Here is a 22997-nt window from a genome sequence, read left to right on the forward strand (position 1 = left end):
GTGGTTAGGGAATGGCTGGGAGAAGAAGAGATGAGAGGAGGGAGGAAGAGATCAGTAGGGCGGAAGTAGTGGAAGCGATGAAGAAGATTAAGCTGGGAAAGGTCCCAGGAATTGATGGAGTGTGTGGTGATATGCTTAGGTATGGGGGTGAGATTGTTGTGGAGTGGATATGGAAGTTGTGTAGATTGGCTTGGGAAGAGGAAAGGGTTCCAAAGGACTGGAAATCAGGTATAATTGTTCCTCTGTACAAAGGAAAAGGGGAGAGAGAAGTATATGGTAACCATAGGGGTATTTGCCTTCTTAGTGTGACTGGTAAAATATATGGTAGAATACTCATTGATAGGGTTAGGCATATGACAGAGGAGCTAGTTGGAGAAGAACAAGGGGGATTTAGGAAGGGAAAAGGGTGTGTAGATCAGATATTTGTTCGAAGATGTTTAGTGGAGAAGTATCTAGAGAAGGGAAGAAAAGTGTATGCTGCCTTCATGGACTTGGAGAAAGCTTATGACAGAATAGATAGGCAAGGTATGTGGAAGGTATTAAGAATATATGGAGTGGAGGGGAAATTGTTGAGTGCTGTGAAGAGTATGTACGAGGGAACTAGGGCTACGGTGCAAGTGGATGGTGAGCTGAGTGAGTTCTTTGATCTCAGTGTGGGACTGAAACAGGGGTGTGTGATGTCTCCATGGATGTTTAATATATATATGGATGGGGTTGTAAAGGAGGTGCAAGGTAGGGCAGTGGATGTGGGGCTGGCCCTAATGAATGAGGGTGAGATTTGGAAGCTTCCGGTGTTGCTGTTTGCTGATGATACAGTATTGTTGAGTGAAGATGAATGGGAGTTGCAAGGTTTGGTGAATGAATTTGGGACAGTGTGTAGGAGGAGGAAGCTGAAAGTTAATGTAAACAAAAGTAAAGTTATGGTGTTTGAGAGGAATGAAGTCACAGAGTGTGCAGTGAGGTTGGATGGTGAGGATATGGAGAATGTGAGTGCATTCAAGTACTTGGGTAGTGTGATAAGTAAGGATGGAACTTTGGGGGATGAAGTACGTGAAAGGGTACAGCAGGGAAGGTAGGTTGTTGGTACACTGAAAGCAGTGATGAGAAATAGGGAGGTGAGTATGGAAGTTAAGAAGTCACTGCATGATGGTATCGTGATCCCTAACCTGACGTATGGAAGCGAGGCGTGGACCTTGCAAGAGGGGAACAAGTCAAGAGTGAGAGCAATGGAAATGAGTTACTTGAGAAGAGCATGTGGAGTGACATGGAGGGACAGGTTGACGAATGAAGAAGTGAAGGAACGTTGTGGGGTAGATGTGGATGTGGTTGAGAAGATTAGGAGAAATACACTAAGGTGGTTTGGACATGTGGAGAGAATGGACAATGAAAGACTAAGAGGGTGTATGTAAGTGAGGTGGTGGGAGGGAGAGGGAGGGGTAGACCGAGGATGAGGTGGAGGGATGGAGTTGAGAGGTATATGAGGGAGGGGGTGAGTTGGGGGGAGGGTAGTCAATTGGTGGGTGACAGAGTGACTTGGAGGCGTTTTGTCTGCAGCCACCATTTGCGGGATTAGGGCATCAGGCCATATATATATATATATATATATATATATATATATATATATATATATATATATAGATATATACCCCTGCAGGTAGGGTTTTTTTTTTTTTCAAGAATACTCCCCCAGTATCCCTGCTTGTCGTAAAAGGCGACTAAAAGGGTTGGCGGAGGGTTAGTGCCCCTCCCCGGAAAACAACTAACTAAAAAAACAAACAATAAGCCTCGGACAAGGACTCACCAAACGATGACGACCAAGGGCCGGACAAAGGACATGGTTATCGGAACGTGGAATGTAAGGGGAGCGAATGATGAGGTGAAAGAGAGAGAGATTGTCCAGGTGCTTGAGGGTGCGAAAGTGGATGTATGTGGAATAACTGACACAAAATGGAGAGGAGAAGGTGTGAGAGAATGGAAGTATGGATGGGGTATATGTGCAGGAGTAGGTGAGAATGAGAGGGCAAAGGAAGGAGTATGTATAGTTGTGAGTAAAAGATGGAAGAGGACCATAAGACAGTATGGATGAGTTGCGTCAAGGCTTCTGTGGGTAAAGTTGAAAGTTGGAATACAAATGTGGGCGATTGTGTGTGTGTATGTGCCAACGCAAGATCGTGCTAGAAGAGTGAGAGAAGAGTTCTGGACAAATGTAGAAGTGTGCATGGATAAGTTTGGAAGGAATGAGAGAGTGTTTTTGATTGGTGATATGAATGGTAAAGTTGGGAATGTGAAGGTGGATGGAATAGTTGGTGAGTGGGGTTTGCCTGCTGAGATAGATGAGAATGGGAGTGCGTTAGTGGACATTTGTGCTGGGAGGGGGTTGGTGATAGCCAATACCCTCATCAGGCATAAAATGATCCACAGGTATACATGGCGAGTGATGAGAAGGGTGGGTGGTGACCTGAATGAAAGGAAGGCAATGATTGATTATGTGTGTGTGGATGAAAGGTTGCGAAGATGTGTAATGGATGCAAGAGTTTATAGAGGTTGGGGGAGTGGACTTTCTGACCCCTACTTGGTGGTGGCCAGAATTAGAATTCAAGTAAGATGGACGAATAGAAGAAGGGAAAGACGAGAGGAAGGAGTAGTTCCAAGGACAGTGGAAAGGTTACAAGAGGATGAGAAAATGGCAGAGTATAAGAGAGAAGTGGAGGAACGATTGGGCAAATATGAATTGGAGCAGATGGGAGACGTGGAAGGTATGTGTAGGATATTTACAGAAGAAATATGTGCAGCATGTGATGAGGTGTGTGGAAGGAAGAGAAGATGGAGGGGGGTGCAAGGAACAGCATGGTGGACTGAAGAGGTGAAACAGGCTGTGGCACAAAAGAAGAAAGCATACAATGAATGGATGAGAAATAGGGGCGTGGAAGAAGTTGAGAGGCGGAAGAGAGAGTTATATGTAGAAAGAAAGAGAGAGGTGAAAAGATTAGTAAGAGAGAGTAAGAAGAGAGTGGATGAGGAATTTGGAAGGAATTTGAGTGTAAAGTGGAGGGACTGTAAGAAAATGTTCTGGAACGAGGTGAAAAGAGTAAGACAGGGTGTAAGTGAAGTTAGCAGGGGAGTGAAAGATAAAAATGGTAGATTACTAGTGCAGAAGGGAGAAAAAGTGAGCAGATGGAGAGAGCACTTTAAGGATTTGTTGAACGTAGAGGATGGAAGTAATGCGAGTATAAGTGGCTGGGGAATGGCTGGGAGAAGGAGGGAGGTGAGAAGACAGGAAGATATCGGTAGGATAGAAGTTGTGGAAGCAATGGAGAAAGTTAAATCGGGGAAAGCCCCAGGAATTGATGGAGTGTGTGGTGAAATGCTGAAGCATGGGAGAGAGATAGTACTCGTAGTAGAATGGATGTGGAAGATGTACGATTAGCTTGGGAGGAAGATAGAGTCCCGGAGGATTGGAAGTCAGGTATAATTATTCTCTTATACAAAGGAAAAGGGGAAAAAGAAGTGTGTGGTAATCATAGGGGCATTTGTCTTCTTAGTATAATAGGAAAAGTGTATGGTAGGATACTTATTGACAGAGTTAGAGAAAGAACAGGGAAATTAGTTGGAGAAGAACAGGGAGGCTTTAGGAAGGGAAGAGGTTGTGTAGATCAGATATTCATTCTTAGATCTTTAGTGGAAAAGTTTCTAGAGAAGGGAAAGAAGTTGTATGCGGCTTTCATGGATTTGGAGAAAGCATATGACAGGGTGGATAGACAAGGATTGTGGAAAGTGTTAAGAATATATGGAGTAGATGGGAAGTTGTTGAATGCTATGAAGAGTATGTACGATGGTACGAAGGTTGCAGTGCGTGTGGATGGTGAACTAAGTGAATTTTTCTCTTTGAAAGTTGGGTTGAAACAGGGATGTGTCATGTCTCCATGGTTGTTCAATCTGTACATGGATGGGGTAATGAAAGGTACAAGGTAGGGTAGTGGATGTTGGAGTGGCCCTGGTGAGAGAGGATAGTGTTTGGAAACTCCCTGTACTGTTGTTTGCAGATGATACTGTGCTGTTGAGTGAAGACGAAGGGGAGCTGCAAGGCTTGGTGGATGAGTTTGGGAGAGTGTGTAAGAAACGGAATCTAAAGGTGAATGTAGGGAAGAGGAAAGTGATGGTCTTTGACAGAGGTGAAGTCAGTGAATGTACAGCGAGGTTGGATGGTGAGGAATTGGAAAATGTGAGTACGTTTAAGTAATTGGGTAGTGTGATGAGTAAGGATGGAGATTTGGAGGGTGAAGTGCTTGAAAGGGTACAGCAGAGAAGAAAGGTTACTGGTTCTTTGAAAGCAGTGATAAGAAACAGGGAAGTGAGCATGGAAGTGAAAAAGTTACTACATGACAGTATTGTGATACCAACTCTAACGTACGGAAGTGAAGCTTGGACGTTGTTGGAAGGACACAAGTCAAGAGTGAGAGCAGTGGAAATGAGTTATTTAAGAGGAGCCTATGGAATCACATGGAGAGACAGGCTGACGAATGAGGATATAAAGGAGCGTTGTGGTGTGGATGTGGATGTGATAGGAAGCATTATGAGGAACACACTGAGGTGGTTTGGCCATGTGGAGAGGATGGAGGGCGAAAAACTGACGAAGAGAGTGTATGTGAGTGAGGTGGAGGGGGGAAGAGGGAGGGGGAGGCCGAGGATGAGATGGAGGGATGGGGTGGAGAGGTATATGAGAGAGGGGGGTGTGAGTTGGGAGCAGGGCAGTGAAATGGCGGGGGACAGGGCGACTTGGAGGTGATTTGTTTGTACCCCCTCCACAATATGTCTACCCCCGATGTATAAATGTCCCCTCCCCAATGCATACATGCCCCCACTAATCTTGTTAGGTCAGCACCCTTTCCCACGCCTGAAGACGGCGTTATTGCATCAATTGATAGCAGACAGCCGACACAGGCAGACTATTTTACTGTGAGCTTGTAATAAACTCTTTATCTAGCTGTTTGTACACGGAGTTTCTATCACGAAAGTATTGCAAGTTACATTTGGTAGCAGCGGTGTTTCGAGCCATTACATTCTGACCGCCTCCTTGGATTTTTAGTGATACAAGAAGATACACGACGACTCGCATCTGCCAGCCTCGCCCCTCCTCCGTGCCTCTAGTGGTGTAATACCTTGGCTGTGCTTTTCGAGTGTCCCATTTTTCTCATCAGTGCTCACCTCTCAAACAACCGCACCCATACGCCTTGTTCCTGACCGCATGTGTCGCCGTCGCCGACCTACGCACCTGTTGCACTGTTCCCAGCACCTGTTCCGGACTCATCATAGCTCCTGCCCCCACGGTGCCACTTATCACTGTCTGCCCGCTGCCTGCCCACCACCATTCTCTGCATTTGCAACTCACCAGCTCTACACCTGCCTTGCGCCGACATCTGCCCTCACCACCCACCACCGGCCTCCGCCGTCGCCCGCATCTGGTCTGCATTACCGAGCCTCCTAAGACCGCCACTCCCTGCCGGTGATTCATCGCGGCGTCTCTTCTCCTCTCCGCCCAGCTGTCTCTCCACCGCCGCCCCGCCCCGCCCCGCCCCGCCCCGTCGCCCCGCCCCAGCCCAGCTACGCCCAGCTACCCTGCACGTCATCCATCTCGACACTCCCGTTTCTACTGTGTAACTATAGTATATCTTTCCTTTCTATAGAGATTATCCTCGATTTTCTCTACAGATTGGTTATTGTAAATATTCCATCTCATTTTCATCACCCCGTTTTCATCTTCACCTACGTTATTTATTATCCATCTCATCCTTCGCATTTTATTTAAACCATTCATCCCCGCACCTTCATTCATATTTTCACACCTAGTGTATTCCATTCTCTCATTGTTATTTATACATTTCCACCTACGTATCCATCTTCATCCTTTCATCTTCCATTGCAGCATTAAATGTCATACTTTCCACGTCAACCGCTTACCACCAGCCCTCTCGACCCGGAAACATCACCTGCTCATACCCCGTCTGCCGACTCTAACACAATCACTCATTTACGAAGTGGCAAAGAGTACCACTGCCCTGTACCTGAGACTCCCGTTTCATTTCCTGCAGAATCACTTACTACCCGTCCTACCCTCGTAAATCCAGATACCTCCTCCTCTACTCCTGCCTCTACACTCCCTTCTTCTTCCTCTACTCCTTCCCCTGTCGTTCCCTCTCCTGCCTCCCTTCATACCCCATCTTGCTCGCCCTTAACTGCCACTACCTTCTCTCTCTCCCACACCTCTCCTGCCGCCACTTCTGCACTTCCAGCCATGGCCAACCCTCCACAGTCTATCTATCTCGACGATGCCAATCGTCCCAAGTTTACCGGCCAGGACCCAACTTGGTCTGTCTATGATTTCCTCAGAGAAGTCGAAACAGAAATAAACAATAGACAAATTACCGAGGAATCGCTCAAAGTAGCTTACCTCCTTGGTCGCTTGCACCACGGTAAATCAGACATCGGATCCGCGATCCGTGCAGGACATTTCGATAGCATTCGTACCTTTGCTAATTTTCGTACGGAACTCATCAGCCTTGTTGCCAGCATTCAAATACCGCGTCTCTCATGGATTCATTAATCTCCTAAACCAACTAGATGAGGACTTGCGTGTCCCAGCGCAATATGCCAAGCTCCGCGAAGCTGCCGCCGCCATGAAAGCAACTAGTAGCGAGATGCTCCAATTACTGGTAGGCACGAAATGGTTAGAAGACAAGAATGGCGTTCCAATGCTTTCACTCACCAACTTTGCTGACTTAATTGGTTACCTCAGATTCCTTCACTGGCTTACTCCTAAACAGCGAGAGCTAGCCTTGGAAATCAGTTTCAATCCAGGAGATAAAATTATTCAGGTCACTAAAGCCATTCATGAAAGAACAGGTTCGAACTACACGCGCCAGGGCACCACCCAACCCTTGGCCTCCTCAGTCTGTCACACCTCCACTACCCCAGACCAATCTCGCTCCTGTCCCACCACACGCGGCAGACCTGCCACACATCGCTCTCCTACCGCAGGTCGTGATCAATCTAGCGCCCGACGAAACAGACAATCTTCGATTCTTTGCTGGTACTGTGGTCATCCTAGACATCGAGCATCCAGTTGCGACCGTACATACAGACGTCCTCACTCCCAAACCAGACAGCGTACGCCTTCCCGCTCACGTCGTCCACACTGCAAATACCACAAATCAAGCACGACTCACACCACTGAGGAATGTCGTTACCTCAACTGCCCACAGTCGGGGGAAGCGCCGCGCCCGTATCGGACCAATATCACGTAGAACCAGAAACCCAACTCCTCATCCGCCATGTAGGTCCCATAACATCCTCGGGTTTAGTCATTCTCGGAAGCAGTCATGACATACCAACGTCATTCTTCTTGGACACAGGATCTATAGTAAATCTCATCTCCGAAAATTCCTTACAAATTATTCATCGCCATCACAGCCACGTCAGTTTCCTAGAACCACCAGACATTCGCCTATGTGGTGTTAACGGCTCAGAGTTTAAGGTTAAGGGAAGAGTCACCCTTGAAGTCAAACTCCACAGAGATTTGCCCCCTATCCTCATTGAATTTCATGTCACTAATGACTTACAGTATCCCGCAGATGCCCTTCTTGGTTTTTCCACCATGGCACAACATTCCATTGCATTATTACCTGCTTGTGGTAGTATAGACATTTCTGGATTCCCGGTTTACACTATGGAATGTCCCCGTCCTGTTCTTACGATCAAATCAGTCCTTCAGTTACCTCTGTCCCTATCACTACCAAAGAGTCTAGCCCAGCCCAAACCACCACTATCATCATCTGAGAATACAGAGATCATTCCTTTACTGACTGCGAGCAAGGACATAAATTCCTCAATGTCTCCTGATACATCATCTCAGCCTTCGAACATGGCCCTTACATCCTCTCCCGACAACACTATCGCTGACTCAGACATGTCTCAGTTACCTACCTCACACAGTCTGAATGATCTTCTCCAACACGCAGAGACGAAACGTGCAGCAACGAATACGTGCACAATTTTGTTACCACATGAGTTCACCAAAGTCTCTGTTTGTGTGGCCGGTGCAAAAGAAGGAGTGGATGTACTAACCCTACCTGAGACGTGTTGTGTGAATGGCTTGACTTATGAGTCAGCGTGGTGTACAGTCTTAGAGGACAGCTTATGCTACCTGTACTTGCTCAATGTCACAAATGCTCCACTAAAACTTAAAAGTGGTGTAAAGATTGGAGACTTCCTAGTATACCCAGTGGCCGTAAAGGTGTGCCAGGATTCCTCAATTCCTACTATTCAGACTGATGATACGCCAATCGGTGTATGTACTATTAACTCTACGGGATCTGCGCTGACGCATTCACCCAATATGCTCTCACATCTCACTTGCACAGATTTCCCAGAAAATACGTCTCAACTCCTCGACCTTCTGACCTCGTACAGAAACGTGGTTGCCTTACCCGGTGAACCGATGGGTAGAGCAGACCTTGTCAAACATACGATTGAACTACTACCAGGAACTCAGCCGATTTACATACCAGCGTATCGATTTCCTCACAGCCAGAGAAAGCAGACAGATCAAATGGTACAGAACATGTTAGACCAGGACATTATTGAACCCTCCGTCAGTCCATGGAATAGCCCACTTTTCTTAGTACCAAAGAAGGACGGCAACTTTAGACCAGTAGTCGACTATCGTAAGGTCAATTCTGTCACCGTTCCCGACCGTTTCCCGTTACCTGTCCTCACTGATTTGCTAGAATCCCTTGGTGACAATAACGTAGTCTTTTCATCTTTAGACCTCCTCAGCGGGTACTGGCAGGTCGAAATGGAAGAGTCCTCTCGCCCAGTCACAGCCTTTAGCACCCCTTCCGGACATTTTCAGTTTAAGAGACTCCCTTTTGGTCTGAGAAATGCTCCTTCCATGTTCATGCGACTTATCCATTCAGTCTTCAGCGGTATGATGGGACACTCTCTTTTTGCTTACCTAGATGATATCATTGTTGTGAGTAAATCCATCCCTGATCATTTTACCAAACTCCAGCAAGTCTTTGAACGCCTCCAGCTCGCAGGCCTGAAAATCAATCTCAGTAAATGTGACTTCCTGCGAAAGAAAATCAAATTCCTAGGCCATGTCGTAAATGCACAAGGCATTCATACTAATGAGGATAAAACTAAGGCGATCATTAACTTCCCAGAACCTACCACTACCGACACTGTACGAAGTTTCCTGGGCCTCAGTGGCCATTATCGTCGCTTTATCCGGGATTATGCACAGATCGCCGCTCCTCTGACCCACTTACTCAAGCAGAATGTGCCCTTTGTTTGGACTAACGACCAGTCACAGGCTTTCCAAAAGCTAAAGACAGCTCTTGTAAATGCCCCTGTTCTAGCGTTCCCTGATTATACCACACCCTTCCTTCTCTGCACAGACGCCTCAGGCACTGGACTTGGTGCCGTTTTGATGCAATTCGATGAAGCATCAAGGAAGCGCGTAATAGCGTATGCTAGTCGCACCCTTACAACCGTTGAACGTAACTACAGTGTCACAGATCTCGAAGCGCTAGCGGTAATCTGGTCCTTGAAACATTTCAGAGGTATAGTCTATGGTTATCCAGTGCATATCCAAACAGACCACCTTCCACTATGTGATTTGTTCAAGAATCGCAACCTAACAGGTAGGTTAGCTAGATGGTCTGTCATCATCCAGGAGTCAGGACTTTAATCCCACTTTTCAATATGTACCAGGCAAGTTGAATGTAGTCGCAGACGCACTCTCACGTCACGTAGCAGCAGCTATAACATCACTGCAGCCTGAAGTAACTGAAAATACTACACTAACGTCAGAAGTTGTTCGAAACTTTCAACGCCAAGACCCCATGTGGTCCAAAGTCATTTATTTCCTAGAATCTGGTGATGCCTCGACCTTACCTACTCTGCCAGTATCACTAGATGAGTTCATGCTAGATGATGATCTCTTGTACAGGAAAACACTGCTAACAGGCAAAGATATGCCCAATCGCGAAGTACGCCAACTTGTTTCCCCACTGTCCTGATACCAAAGGTTCTTCATATTGTTCATAATACTCCTCAAGCTTCCCATCCAGGCAAAGACCGATGCTTGCGCCAAGCACGTCTCAAATACTATTGGCCAACCATGCGCCGCGATATCAATGCCCACTGTGACTCTTGCCTCTCCTGCCACCGCCACAAAGGATCAACCGGCTTACCAGCACCTCTCTTACAACACCCAATCCCATCACGACCATGGGAAACTGTCTCAATCGATCTCTTAAAACTACCTCTCACAGAATCTGGTGCTGAGCACTTGTTCGTAGCGGTCGACCATTTCTCCCGCTACTGTGTCCTTGTTCCCCTCTCCGACAAGACCGCGAAGAGCATTGCACGTGCCCTTGTAGATCACATAATTTGCCCGTTCAGTACCCCTCATACCATTCTTACTGACAACAGTACAGAGTTCAACAATAGCCTTCTCAATGAGATCTGTTGCCACTTTCGGATCAGTAAGTGCAATGTCGTGCCTAACCATCCGGCTTCCAATGGCCTTGTAGAACGCCACAACCAAAAAATCTTAGAGTGCCTCAGACATCTAGGCTCCCATAGTTCGTCCTGGGATGACTGGATTCCCCAAGTGGCATCTTCCATCAATAGCTCCATCAATGCATCCATTGCTGAATCTCCCTTCTTCGTCCTCTTTGGTTTTGACAAGGACCTCCCATACTCTCTCTTATCCTCAAAGCCAGAACCCATCTACAACATGGATGATTATGTTAAACTAAAATTGGCCAACTTCCAGACAATCCACCAGTATGTCCAATCCACTTTGGCTTCCTCTCAGGAGGACATGCTGCAGCGCCAACATAAGTCCGCCTCTCCTATCACTATCAATGTAGGCGATCTTGTCTTTGCTCATTCCCATACGCGTTCCTCTAAGTTGGATGACAAATTTACAGGGCCCTACCGCGTCCTCACTCAACAAGGCAACAAATTTCACCTTCAGGACCTGTCCACTAGGGACACCAGATGGGTCCATGTCGATGACTTAAAGCGAGCACCCCGTGGCCTCGTGTTGGAAGAGTCACTTACACAACCTCCTGCCCCCTCTTCCCCTCCTCCCCTCCCTCAGTCTACCTTGTCTCCACCTATCCCTCAGTCTCCTTCCTCTCCAACTCCACCTGCTCATTCATCAATCAATCAATATCAGTCCAAACTGCGCTCTGCCCATCAACCTCTTCACGACCTCCCCCATTAACTCTACCCTGATTTTCTAGGTACGATGTTAGCGATCTCCCTGCTGGCAGTGCTGACCCTCCTGGGGTCTGGGTCAGGTCAGGACGATGGTGGAGTACGTCCCGGGGCCTTGGTCGGCTCAGGAGGCGAGGTCTCCTTGCGCTACGGTCTTGCACCCCTGGCCGACATAGCCATTGCCCTACCTGCCTACGCGCACCAGCTACACGGAATCAGGAACCATCTCACGGCCCTCATGGGGACACACAACCCGAATGAGTATCTCTATAACCTTTTCCTCCCACTCTCCTGGCAATTGCAATACATAAGTACTAGATTCACTGAGCTCATTGACACATTTTCTTCTTCTACCTCAGACTCAACCTGGATATTCTCCAACTAGCCATTGACTCTCTCCTGTCTCAAGTCTTTACCTTGGTTCGTATCCTAGTCGATGCTATCAATGGACGTGTCACTGCCGACTTAGTACCTGTCTCAGCTCTCCGTTCTGTCCTGGAATGGGTTCACTCCACCTTCGGTCTATCCCTAGTCCTCCCTTACTCCTCCCTTGAATATTATTATCCTGTTCTCGAAGCCACTCTTCTCACTACATACGTCGTCGTCCATATTTCGCTCCGTTCTGCCATAACCTTTAACCTTTTCCACATCATTCCCTTCCCTTTCCGCCTCAACAACTCCTTGTTACAGGTATCTGTTCCTTCAGAATATTTCCTCCTCTCCCATGATCATCTTTCCATTGCCTTCCTTTCTTCCACAGACCTCCAGCAATGTTCTTCCCTTACTCCGACCTCTCGTCTTTGTGCTGCCCACCTTTTCGCTATCTTCCCTAGCAGTGCTACACCCTGTGAGTCTGCTTTAGTTCGCAACCATTCCATCTACTCGGCCTGTTCTTTTGTCCCAGCTCCTGACCTCCCAGTCCACCATGCTCACCTCAACCATGTCCAGTACTTCTTCTTTGCTGTTCCCATCTCTGTCACAATCATGTGTCCTGGTTCTTCCGTTCGCTCCGTCCCCGCTAGTGGTCTCTACAAAGCACCTGACTATTGTACCGTCAAATCAGAGTCCGTCATCACTTACGCCACTCGCTATCACCAAGCTGTTCGTAAACACTCCTATGACATCTTTCAACCAATCGACATGCCTTCAACCCTACCTTCTACCAACATTACCATCACCTCCCCTCACTTGCGCATGCTCACCTTCCTCAATGACAGTGATTTCATTATGGATCAATTTTCTCTGGCCTTCAGCCGTTCATGGGTTCATCCAACAGTTGTGTTTCCCCCTGTGGTTATCGCTTTCATAGGTTTTCTACTCATCATCTGTGCAGTGCATTGTTGTGTCAGAAAAGTGGAACGTCGACTCCAGGAAATCAGAGTCGCTACCGGCATAGTACGCCCTACACACGACGTAGAAACTCCCCGTACTTAGTGCCCTCGCATTCCGTGACTACCATTGCCATCTACCATTTAACCAAACTGAACAGCACTCTGCCTACTAGAAAACGATGGTATTTCTTTCATGCATTACTGAGTGACAGTGTATCCTACAGAAAATACAAAAAAAAAAAAATGAAGGAAGAACAACAATAGAACTCTCATATCTACTCCTTGTTTATCATGTATCAAACTATTATTGTGTACTTCCCATTATGTTTATATATCCCTTCGACCCTTACTGGATTTGTACCTATTATTCCTTGTATATCTTATATGTATATATCCTTCTAATTTCCCTCCCCTCCACATGGCCATGTCTCCCCTACTGCCCCTGTATCATACTTATCCCTTGTACAAACCTCCCGGTCCTGCCTTCCTACTATAATCAAACACCATTTAACTCCCGGTGTCAGGAGACACCATCTCAGCTACCCGGGGGAGTAGTGTACCCCCTCCACAATATGTCTACCCCCGATGTATATATGTCCCCCCCCAATGCATACATGCCCCCACTAATCTTGCTAGGTCAGCACCCTTTCCCACGCCTGAAGACGGCGTTATTGCATCAGTTGATAGCAGACAGCCGACACGGGCAGACTATTTTACTGTGAGCTTGTAATAAACTCCTTATCTAGCTGTTTGTACACGGAGTTTCTATCACCAAAGTATTGCAAGTTACATGTTTGTGGCCACCCCAAACGGGATTGAGGCGTCTGGCAATAGATAGATAGATCTATCTATCTATATACCTAGGCTGCTTCCCCCAAGGAAAGGGAGGTAGCCGAGACAGGACAACACACTCCCCATTTACTCATCCATTCAAACACATTCATTCGCATCTTAGCCCCAAAGGGGAGAACGGACAGATCCTCACCGCACCACACCGCACAAGGGTCAACTGCGCAATGCAATTACTGACATCCGCAGCAGGGCCCGACAGCAAAACTGGTTTACCCCTGCCACATCATAACAGACCCATCCCCTTACCCGCACCTGACCTAACTAGCTGATCAGACCAAATGCGGGAGAATATCCCCTCAGGGCTGCGTCATCACTTATTCATTAACAATTTCTCTCCATTTATTTCTGTCACGCACAACCACTCTTCCTTGCTCAACAGACATCCCTCTGGCATCCAGCACTCTCTTCACACTGTCCATCCATCCTATTCGTGGTCTTCCTCTCAGCCTTACACCTCTCACATCAGATCTAGTTATCTTTTTCACCAATCGCTCATTATCCATTCTCTCCATATGCCCAAACCATCGCAACACCCTCTGCTCAACTCTACCAGCCATCTCCCGAACAACTCCAGTTCTCCTTCGCACTTCATCATTTCGCACCCGATCCATACGCGTCACTCCACACATACTCCTCAGGCACCTTATCTCCATTACATTCAAACTTTTCCTCTCTGCTACACCCATATTCCATGTTTCAGCCTCATATAACGCAGTCGGTACCACAACACCCTCATACATCCTTCTCTTTACATCCAATCTAAGCGAACGACATTTAAACACTTTTTCATTCCTCCCAGCACCTTTCGTACTTCATTTATTCTAAACTTCACTTCTGCATCTATTCTTCCATCCACAGCAACATGTGACCTTAGATATTTAAAACAATCTACCTCCTCAAGCAACTCACCATTCAAAACTATATTCATCCCCCTACCATCTATCAACCTCGTACACTTCATCACTTTACTCTTATTCTCATTTACTTTCAATTTCCTCCTTTCACACACCCTTCCAAACTCCTCTGCCAACTGTCTCAATCTCTCCTCTGAATCAGTCACCAGTGCAGTATCATCTGCAAACAGCAGCTGCTTCAGATTCCACTCTCCACCATCAACATTCACCAGACTCAGACCTCCACCTAAAACTCTTGCGTTCAGCTCCCTTACAACACCATCCATGTAAATATTAAACAACCAAGGCGACATCACACATCCCTGTCGCAGCCCCACTCTCACGGGAAACCAATCACTCACAGCATTTCCCACCCTTACACACGCTCTACTATTTACATAAAAACTTTTCACCCCTTTTAGTAACCTACCATCAAGTCCATACAATCTTAAAACAGTCCACAAAGCCTCCCTATCAATTCTATCATACGCTTTCTCTAAATCCATAAATGCCCAAAACACATCCTTGCCTTTTGCTAAATACTTTTCACACACTTGTCTCACAGTAAACACCTGATCAACGCATCCCCTCCCTCTCGTAAAGCCACACTGCTCATCACCAATCACTCCCTCTGGACCCTCTTTAACTCTCATAATTAACACTCTACCATACACCTTACCTACAACACTCAACAGACTTATACCCCTAAAACTAGTACATTCATACTTACACCCTTGCCTTTATACAACGGGACCACACAAGCACTTGCCCAGTCAACTGGCACCATACCTTTCACAAAGCACACATTCAACAATCTTACTAACCAGTCAACAATAGTCACTCCACCACCTTTCAGGCATTCCACAGCACACCCATCCATACCTGCAGCTTTTCCTGTTTTCATCTCCTTTACTGACTTCTCCACTTCCTCCTTCGTGATCAAAGAATCATTCAACTCTCCCAACACATTTATTCCTTGCACCCTTCCATCCGCCACAATCTCAGCCACCCTTTCCTCCTCTACATTTAACAGTCTTTCAAAATACTCTGCCCATCTCTTCCTTACTGCATCCATCTCAATTAACATCCTTCCATCCTCTGCTTTTACTCATTCTTCCTTCCCAGACTCTCCCTTTCGCACCCTTTTCACCTCCTTCCAAAACATTTTCTTATTCTGTTGAAAATTCTCTGTCAGCCGCCTACCCCACCTCTCATCTGCTGCCACTTTAGCATCACGCACAGCCCTTCTCGCTCTATTCCTCTTTTCCTTATATCTTTCATATGACATCTCATCCTTCCTCTGCAGCCACACTTCATATGCACGTCTCTTCTCAGCCACAGCCATACTTACTTCCTCGCACCACCCTTCACCTCCTTTTCTTACACCACCACCCACACTTCTCACACCACACACCTCTTCCGCATGCCCCACCACAGCACTCTTAAACAACTGCCATTCCTCCTCCACGCTGCCATTTGCCCGATCTTTCACTGCGTTCCACTCATCTTTCAATTTCTCCTGATACTCTATCTTTTTCTCTCTTTTATCCAACTCACTGACTTTCAAAACCTCCCTGCCACACCTAACCCTCCTAGCTCTCACCCATCTCTTACCTACTCTTAACTTTCCCTCCACCAAGTAGTGGTCAGACATACCTCCACCCTCCCCTCTCAGAACTCTCAGATCCAACAATCTTCCTATTACATTCCTAGACACAACCACATAGTCCATCAAAGCTCTATCAACAACCCTTCCACCCTCCTGTCTCACCCATGTATACTTATAAATATCGTTCTTCTCAAACAGCGTATTCCCAATCACCATCTCTCGCTCAACACACATCGCTATCATTCGTTCCCCATTTTCATTTCTTCCAGGCACACCATGCATACCAACTACGCCTTCAACTGCTACATTTCGCACTCTAGCATTTAGATCTCCCATCATTACCACATTCACATTCGCTCCAAAACTCTGCAGACACTCATCAACATCATTCCAGAAAGACTCCCTCTCTTCTTCATCCCTTTCACTACCAGGCCCATATGCACTCACAAACACCCACAACTCACGTTCAAATTTCGCTTTCACCCACATCAGTCTCGATGACACCTCCTTCCATTCAGTCACACACTGCTGTACTTCCGGACTCACTAACAATGCCACACCTTCTCTTGCCCTTCCTCTATCAACACCTGACAATCTTCCATTCACACTTCCAAACATAGACTCACCCTTCCCTTTCATCTTCGTTTCACTCAAAGCTAACACATCCAACTTTCTTCTCACAAACATTCTCCCAATCTCCTCCCTTTTAGCCTCAATCGTACTACATCCACGCACATTCATAGACCCAATCTTCAGGGTACGGGGAAAACTCCATCCCCCATCCCTTTTTCTGGCCTTTCTCTTTTTAGGAACTAAAAAACAGAGGAGGGTGTCCCTAGTCCCCTCACTAGGGACTATCTATCTAGATAGATAGATATATATAAAATTCTCTCTCTCTCTCTCTCTCTCTCTCTCTCTCTCTCTCTCTCTCTCTCTGTCATAAACACCCATATAGCCACACACTATTACCGCATTTCTGGCCTGTTCTCAAATGAAGGAGTTAACCAGTAGTCTCAGTCATTCATTCACACAGCTGGTAAGTTCTGGAATGGTCGTCCTCAGTTTTTCATTCCTCCTGCCTGTCATCTCCAATCAGTAAATTAATTGTGTCCAGGTATGGGCAAATGGACGAATCTTGATTTTTGCTTTCTTTTTTTCATCTTTCTTTTGAAAATACCTATAGAATGCTACAACCCCTGGTTTCTTTTCTTTCTCTCTCTCTCTCTCTCTCTCTCTCTCTCTCTGCATAACCTATTTGAGAATCATTCATATCAAGCCGTTGTCATGTCAGTTCAAGTTTACTAGCAACCACTAGACACTAGTCAAGGCAGAAGAACAGTTACCTGCAAAAGTTCAGTTCTTCTCCTTACCATTAGTAACTCATTACATTATATTCGTTTTGTCGTTAAAAACTGCACCTAGTCAAAAGTAAGTGGTCAACTAACCAAACAAAAAAGAGTGACGATGTGCAACTTTACTCAGATTAATATCCAGTTCTGGATTAATGAAGGTCAGCTGGAGAAACAAAAGTTTGCAGTGGGGGGGAGGGGGAGGGGCACATTTGTCTTTTTCCAGATCTCTCCAAACTCAGTCGAATAGTTTCATAGCCATTAACTCAGTCGAATAGTTTCATAGCCATTAACTCAGTCGAATAGTTTCAGAGCCATTAACTCAGTCGAATAGTTTCAGAGCCATTAACTCAGTCGAATAGTTTCAGAGCCATTAACTCAGTCGGACAGTTTCAGAGCCATTAACTCAGTCGAATAGTTTCAGAGCCATTTCTTTGTTTATGTGAGTTCATGATCAGTCAGGGAAATTCTGATCTGTTAGACACTGGGTAATGGTATCAGTGATCAGTGATGGTATACAGATGCAGTGTTTTTTAATTTTTGCACTTTGAGAAAATGTTATGCTTTTGTAACATTTAGTTTGTGTTCAGGATGAGAGCTGCAGTGAGCACGGAGATGAGCTGCGGTATTGGTGCTGCGGCTGTGAGGTGCAGCTTTGTAACCTCTGCCTCAACTCTGGCCTCCATCTGGGTCACAATGTCCTTCTGGCCAAGGCATACATGCAGGAAAAGAGAGACGTCCTCGAAACATGCATCAAATTGTTAATCGAGACCCAGCTGAAACAGTGTGACAGTAAAACCGAAAATCAGAGAAATAAGGTGAAACAAAGTTTTGGTAAGTTGGTGCAGGAGTTGAGCGAGCTGTGTGAAAGCAGCTCCACTTTGCATGACACTCGGCTTAACTTGCTTCAGTTACTAGACAAAGTCAAGAAGATGAGCAGTATCACAGAACTGAAGCAAGCTGAGGCTAAACTGGGGGAGTTTCAGTGTGAAGAGCGAGGCAGAGGCCATGCTGAGGCAGCATCTGGAGATTGTGGGTCTGCCAGTAAGGTGACTCAGGAGGATATACATGCAGATGCTGCTCAGAATATACAACAAACTACAAATGTTGTCAAAGGCGCCATACTTGAAGCTGCGTCAGAAGCATCAAATGTGCAGCAGGAGGATAAGGATTGGTGCGCTCGGCTGGACTACAAGGACGGGCGCCTGCTGCTGCACTGCCTCGGCTGTCCTGACGACACCCTCCTCTCATTCTCATACAAGGTACCACTTTATGTATTTATCACCACATCTTCACAGTCATTCTACAGTCTTCCATGCATCATGCTGCTGCACTGCCTCGGCTGTCCTGATGACACCCTCCTCTCATTCTCATACAAGGTACCACTTTATTTCTCGCCACATCTTCAGTCATTCTACAGTCTTTGCTGCACTACCTCGGCCGTCCTAATGACACTCTTCTCTAATTCACATACAGGGTAGAAATTTATATATTTCTCACCACATCTTCACTGTCATTCTCCAGTCTTCCATGCACCATTATGACGCTAAGATACAGTACGTATACAATACAGTAAAATCCAGTTATGGTGGACAAGATGGAGGTAAAGCACTTTCACATTAACTAATATCCTGAATAAACCAGCTTTTAAAGAAGGAAAAGACATACCAGGTGGCTGAAGCAGCACGGTTTTGTAAACAAAGATGAGACATTACAGTACAATTCATTACTCTTGCCTCTGCATACGATTACACAGTAATGCTTAGCAGTAGCAACAAAAATCTTAATTCTAAAATTTAAAGTACAGACTGTGGATAATTAAGTCATAAAAACAACATCTAAGTACACACCACAAATGTGATATAAGCAGACCTGTAGTGGTTCTAGCTGTAGGCATGTTTCACCTGTGTGTTGTGTGCAGTGTTCATACTTTGATAATTATTTAATTGTAATTTTTCATCATTCATTCATCATCCAATCCTACGTTGCCCCATGAGAAGCGTAGGAGCCCGGGGCTAGGCAAGTTGGTCCTGACATTTAAGATGAGAGTGACCAGCCTCACTCAAACCCTGGGAGGCATTACGTGAGCAATAAACCCCAACCATCCCTTGGATATAAACCTTCACCGGCTCAATCCGGTTGGAGCTCCGTAATTACCCACTAAACCACCAGGAGCCAAAATTTGGCTATATGGTTACCAACCGGCGCATAAATGGTTTCCTTGTGTACAGGAAATCATCTGGCTTGTCACTCTGTGTAGAGGCACCCATAGGCTGAAGGAAGAGGAAAGAATGAAGGAAAGAAAGACAGAAGAGGGCGTGTAAAGTCACCCGTAGGCAGAAGGACGAGGAAAGAATGAAGGAAAGAAAGACAGAAGAGGATGGAAGGAAAGAAGGATGGAGGAGAGGAAAGGGCAGACACCCGAGAGCAGAACTACATCGAGTGAGAGGATGGTGAGCGCCCCCACCTACATATATTGAAATTTAAAAATAACGAAAAGGATGTGTGGTTTTTATTGGGTATTTCAGTAAAATAATGGGAAGTATAAGGAAGGCAATATACAGAACAGCGGTGGAGTTTCCATTTTGCCTCAAGCCTTTGAGTCGTCAAGCTAGGGAGTTGGTCTGTGCTTCCGTGACTAATTGGTACAAACACGTGGATGAGCTGCAGTGAATCTTGATGCAGCTAGTGAAGCCAGTTTCGTAATTGCAGAAATCGATTTTAGGCATAGTTTTGAGAGGGAAAATAGTGCATCTGCGAGGGCTCATTTCTCAACCGAGATTGAGGTACGAGCGAAAGTGTTCTCCCTCACAATTCACCCATAAGGTTAGCAGTAACTGTACCTCCACAGTGGTTGACAACTGAACCTATGTTGATATATATATATATATATATATATATATGATGCGAATGAATGTGTTTGAATAGATGAGTAAATGGGGAGTGTGTCGTCCTGTCACGGCTACCTCCCTTTCCTTGGGGGAAGCAGCCTAGGTATCTATCTGTCTATCTATGTCTGTCTCTGTCTGTCTGTCTCTCTCTCTCTCTCTCTCTCTCTCTCTCTCTCTCTCTCTGTATACAGGTATATATATTAGGGGACTTCACTCCAACAACATCTCTGTTCACAATTTCCTCCAGTTTTAATGCCCAGATCTACTCTTTTTGACAGAGACTGAAGTAAACTCCACCTCTGATTTAGCAAGATTTAATTTTCCTGGTTATATCTTGATTTACAATTTCAGATCCAAAGGAGGCGTATATTGCCTCGCTTAATCAGAACGTGTCCTGGAGGAGATAACTAAACTTATCATTATTATTATTTTTTTTTAATGCGAGGAAGAAGGAACCATAGCCTGAGCCCACAAAACAGTTCATTCCAATAATAAAAACAAAACAGTACAAAAGAGAGCCAAATTCAAGATCCATTCATTTCGAGATGCCTGGACACACTGCATTTGAAAGATTGGAGATCATAGGAAATAGGAAATACAGACAGAGGGAGACACTTCCAGAGTTGACCTATTGCATAAATGAAGGACTGGGAGTAGCGGTTAACTCTTGCATGAGAGAGTTGGACAGAAAATGGATCAGAGTTTGTTGCTAGGCAGGTGCTACGCACGCTGTCGTAAAGGTAGAAGGATGCAAGCAGACAGTTCAGAGAAGCAGTGACCACTGAAATAGCGATAGAAAAGAGATAAAGATGCAACAGTGCGACGAAGAGACAGAGGTTGAAAGGAGCCAGTAAGAGGAGGAAAGTTGATGAGACGAAAAGCCTTTGACTCCACCCTATTGAGAAGAGATGTATGTGGGGAGCCTCCTCACACATGAGAGTTGTACTCTAAACAGGGCCGAATAATATCCGTGTATAAAGTCAACAACTGTGCAGGGGTAAAGAAGGCACGGAGTCGGCTTAGCACACCTAATCTCCTGGAAGCAGAATTTACAAGAGATGCAATATGATTTTTCCAAGATAAGTCCTGAGTGAATGAAATCCCAAGCATGTTCAAGGATGATGCAGGATTGAGCTGGATATTATTAAACATTAGTGGGTACTCCCTGTGGAAGATTTTGACGGGTTGATAGGTGTAAAAACTGAGTCTTTGATGCATTAAAATCAACAAGATTATTTTTACCCCAGTCAGATATCACAAGCCAAGTCAAACATTAGATGTGCCATAGCCTCATCCCTTGTTTGTTGAAATAACTGCCGAGACGGACGTTGTGGAAACCAAGTGGAAAGGTGAAGGGTGGAGTCATCAGCATATCAGTCGATAGGGTTAGATATACAGCTTAGAAGATCATTGATGAATAAAAGGAAGAGAGTTGGTGATAGGACAGAGGCCTGAGGAACACCGTTGTTGATAGATCTAGGAAAAGAACGATGGTCGTCTACAACAGCAGCTATAGAACGACCAGAAAGGAAGCCATAGATGAAGGCACAGGTAGAAGGATAGAAACCATAAGAGGGCAGTTTGGAAATTAAAGATTTATGCCAGACTCGATCGAAATCCTTTGAGATGTCAAGTGCAATGGCAAAGCTTTCGTCAAAGTCCCGAAAGGAGGATGACCAGGAGTCTGAAAGGTAGGTGAGAAGATCGCCAGTGGAGCATCTCTGACGGAACCCATATTGACAATCGGGAAGAAGGTTGTGATAGGAAAGATGCTTTAAAACTTTTCTGTTAAGAAGAGACTCGAAAACTTTTGAGACACAGGATGTTAAAGCAATTAGACGACAGTTATAGGGTTGGGAATGGTCACCCTTCTTTGGGACTGGCCAGTGAGAGCAAACTTCCAGCAAGAAGGAAAGGTACAAGTTGAAAGACAAAGGCGAAACCATTTACCTAGGAAGGGTGTAAGCACAGAACATTTCTTGAGTACAACAGGAGGGACTCCATCAGGCCCATATGCCTTGTTAGTATTGAGGCCAGTGATGGCAGAAAATACATCAGCTGAAGAAATTTTAATGTCAGCCATGAGAATGTCAGAGGGGGGAAGTGATGAAGGAACAGCACCGGAATTGTCTAAGGTGGAATTGAACGAGAAAGTCTGAGTGAGGTGATCTGCTTTATCAGTAGAAGAAATAGCTACAGAGCCATCAGAGTAGAAAAGAAGAGGGAAGGATGATGAGGTAAAGTTGTTAGAAAGGTTTTTGGCAAGGTGCCAGAAGAAGCGGGAAGAATTTGAGTTGGAGAGTTAAGAGCATTTAATATGGATGAAACTATTTTTAGCAGAGCGAAGAACAGACATAGCACGATTCCGGGCAGAAACATAAAGAAGATGTGATTCAGGGATGGGTTGGCTCCGGTATCTTTTATAGGCCCTCTCCCTGTTGCGGACAGCATTAGAACAAGCGTGATTAAAACAAGGTTTTCATGCATTAGTCAAAAGATATGAGAAAGAAATGTAAGCTTCCATGCCTGAAAGAATAACCTCCATAATGCGCAAGGCACACTCTGATGGCTTTTGGCCATGGAAGCAATAATAATTCCAGGGAAAATAAAAGAAGTACTGCCTGAGGGCCTCCCAATCTGCAACTCCAAAGTGCCACAGACGATGTCTCTTTGGAGGGTCCACAGGCCATACCGAAGCGATAGGACAGGTTAAGGTAATAAGGTTATGATCAGAGGAGCCCAACGGAGAGAAAAAATTAGCAGTGTAAGCAGAAGGACTAGTA

General features: G+C 45.6%; 1 protein-coding gene across 1 annotated transcript in view; it reads left to right on the top strand.

Moving 5' to 3' along the window:
• The window catches only part of LOC145416330 (uncharacterized), an 83754-nt gene that overhangs the window by 38676 nt on the left and 22081 nt on the right, over window positions 1-22997 (top strand). Inside the window, exon 4 of the mRNA XM_080285329.1 lies at window positions 17903-18585. Coding sequence (XP_080141455.1) covers window positions 17903-18585 — 683 coding nt within the window. The remainder of the gene's footprint in view (window positions 1-17902; window positions 18586-22997) is intronic.

The sequence above is a fragment of the Coenobita brevimanus genome, chromosome 105, assembly GCF_032717465.1.
Source record: "Coenobita brevimanus isolate Jiangsu-jjx chromosome 105, ASM3271746v2, whole genome shotgun sequence".
Classification (NCBI taxonomy): domain Eukaryota; kingdom Metazoa; phylum Arthropoda; class Malacostraca; order Decapoda; family Coenobitidae; genus Coenobita; species Coenobita brevimanus.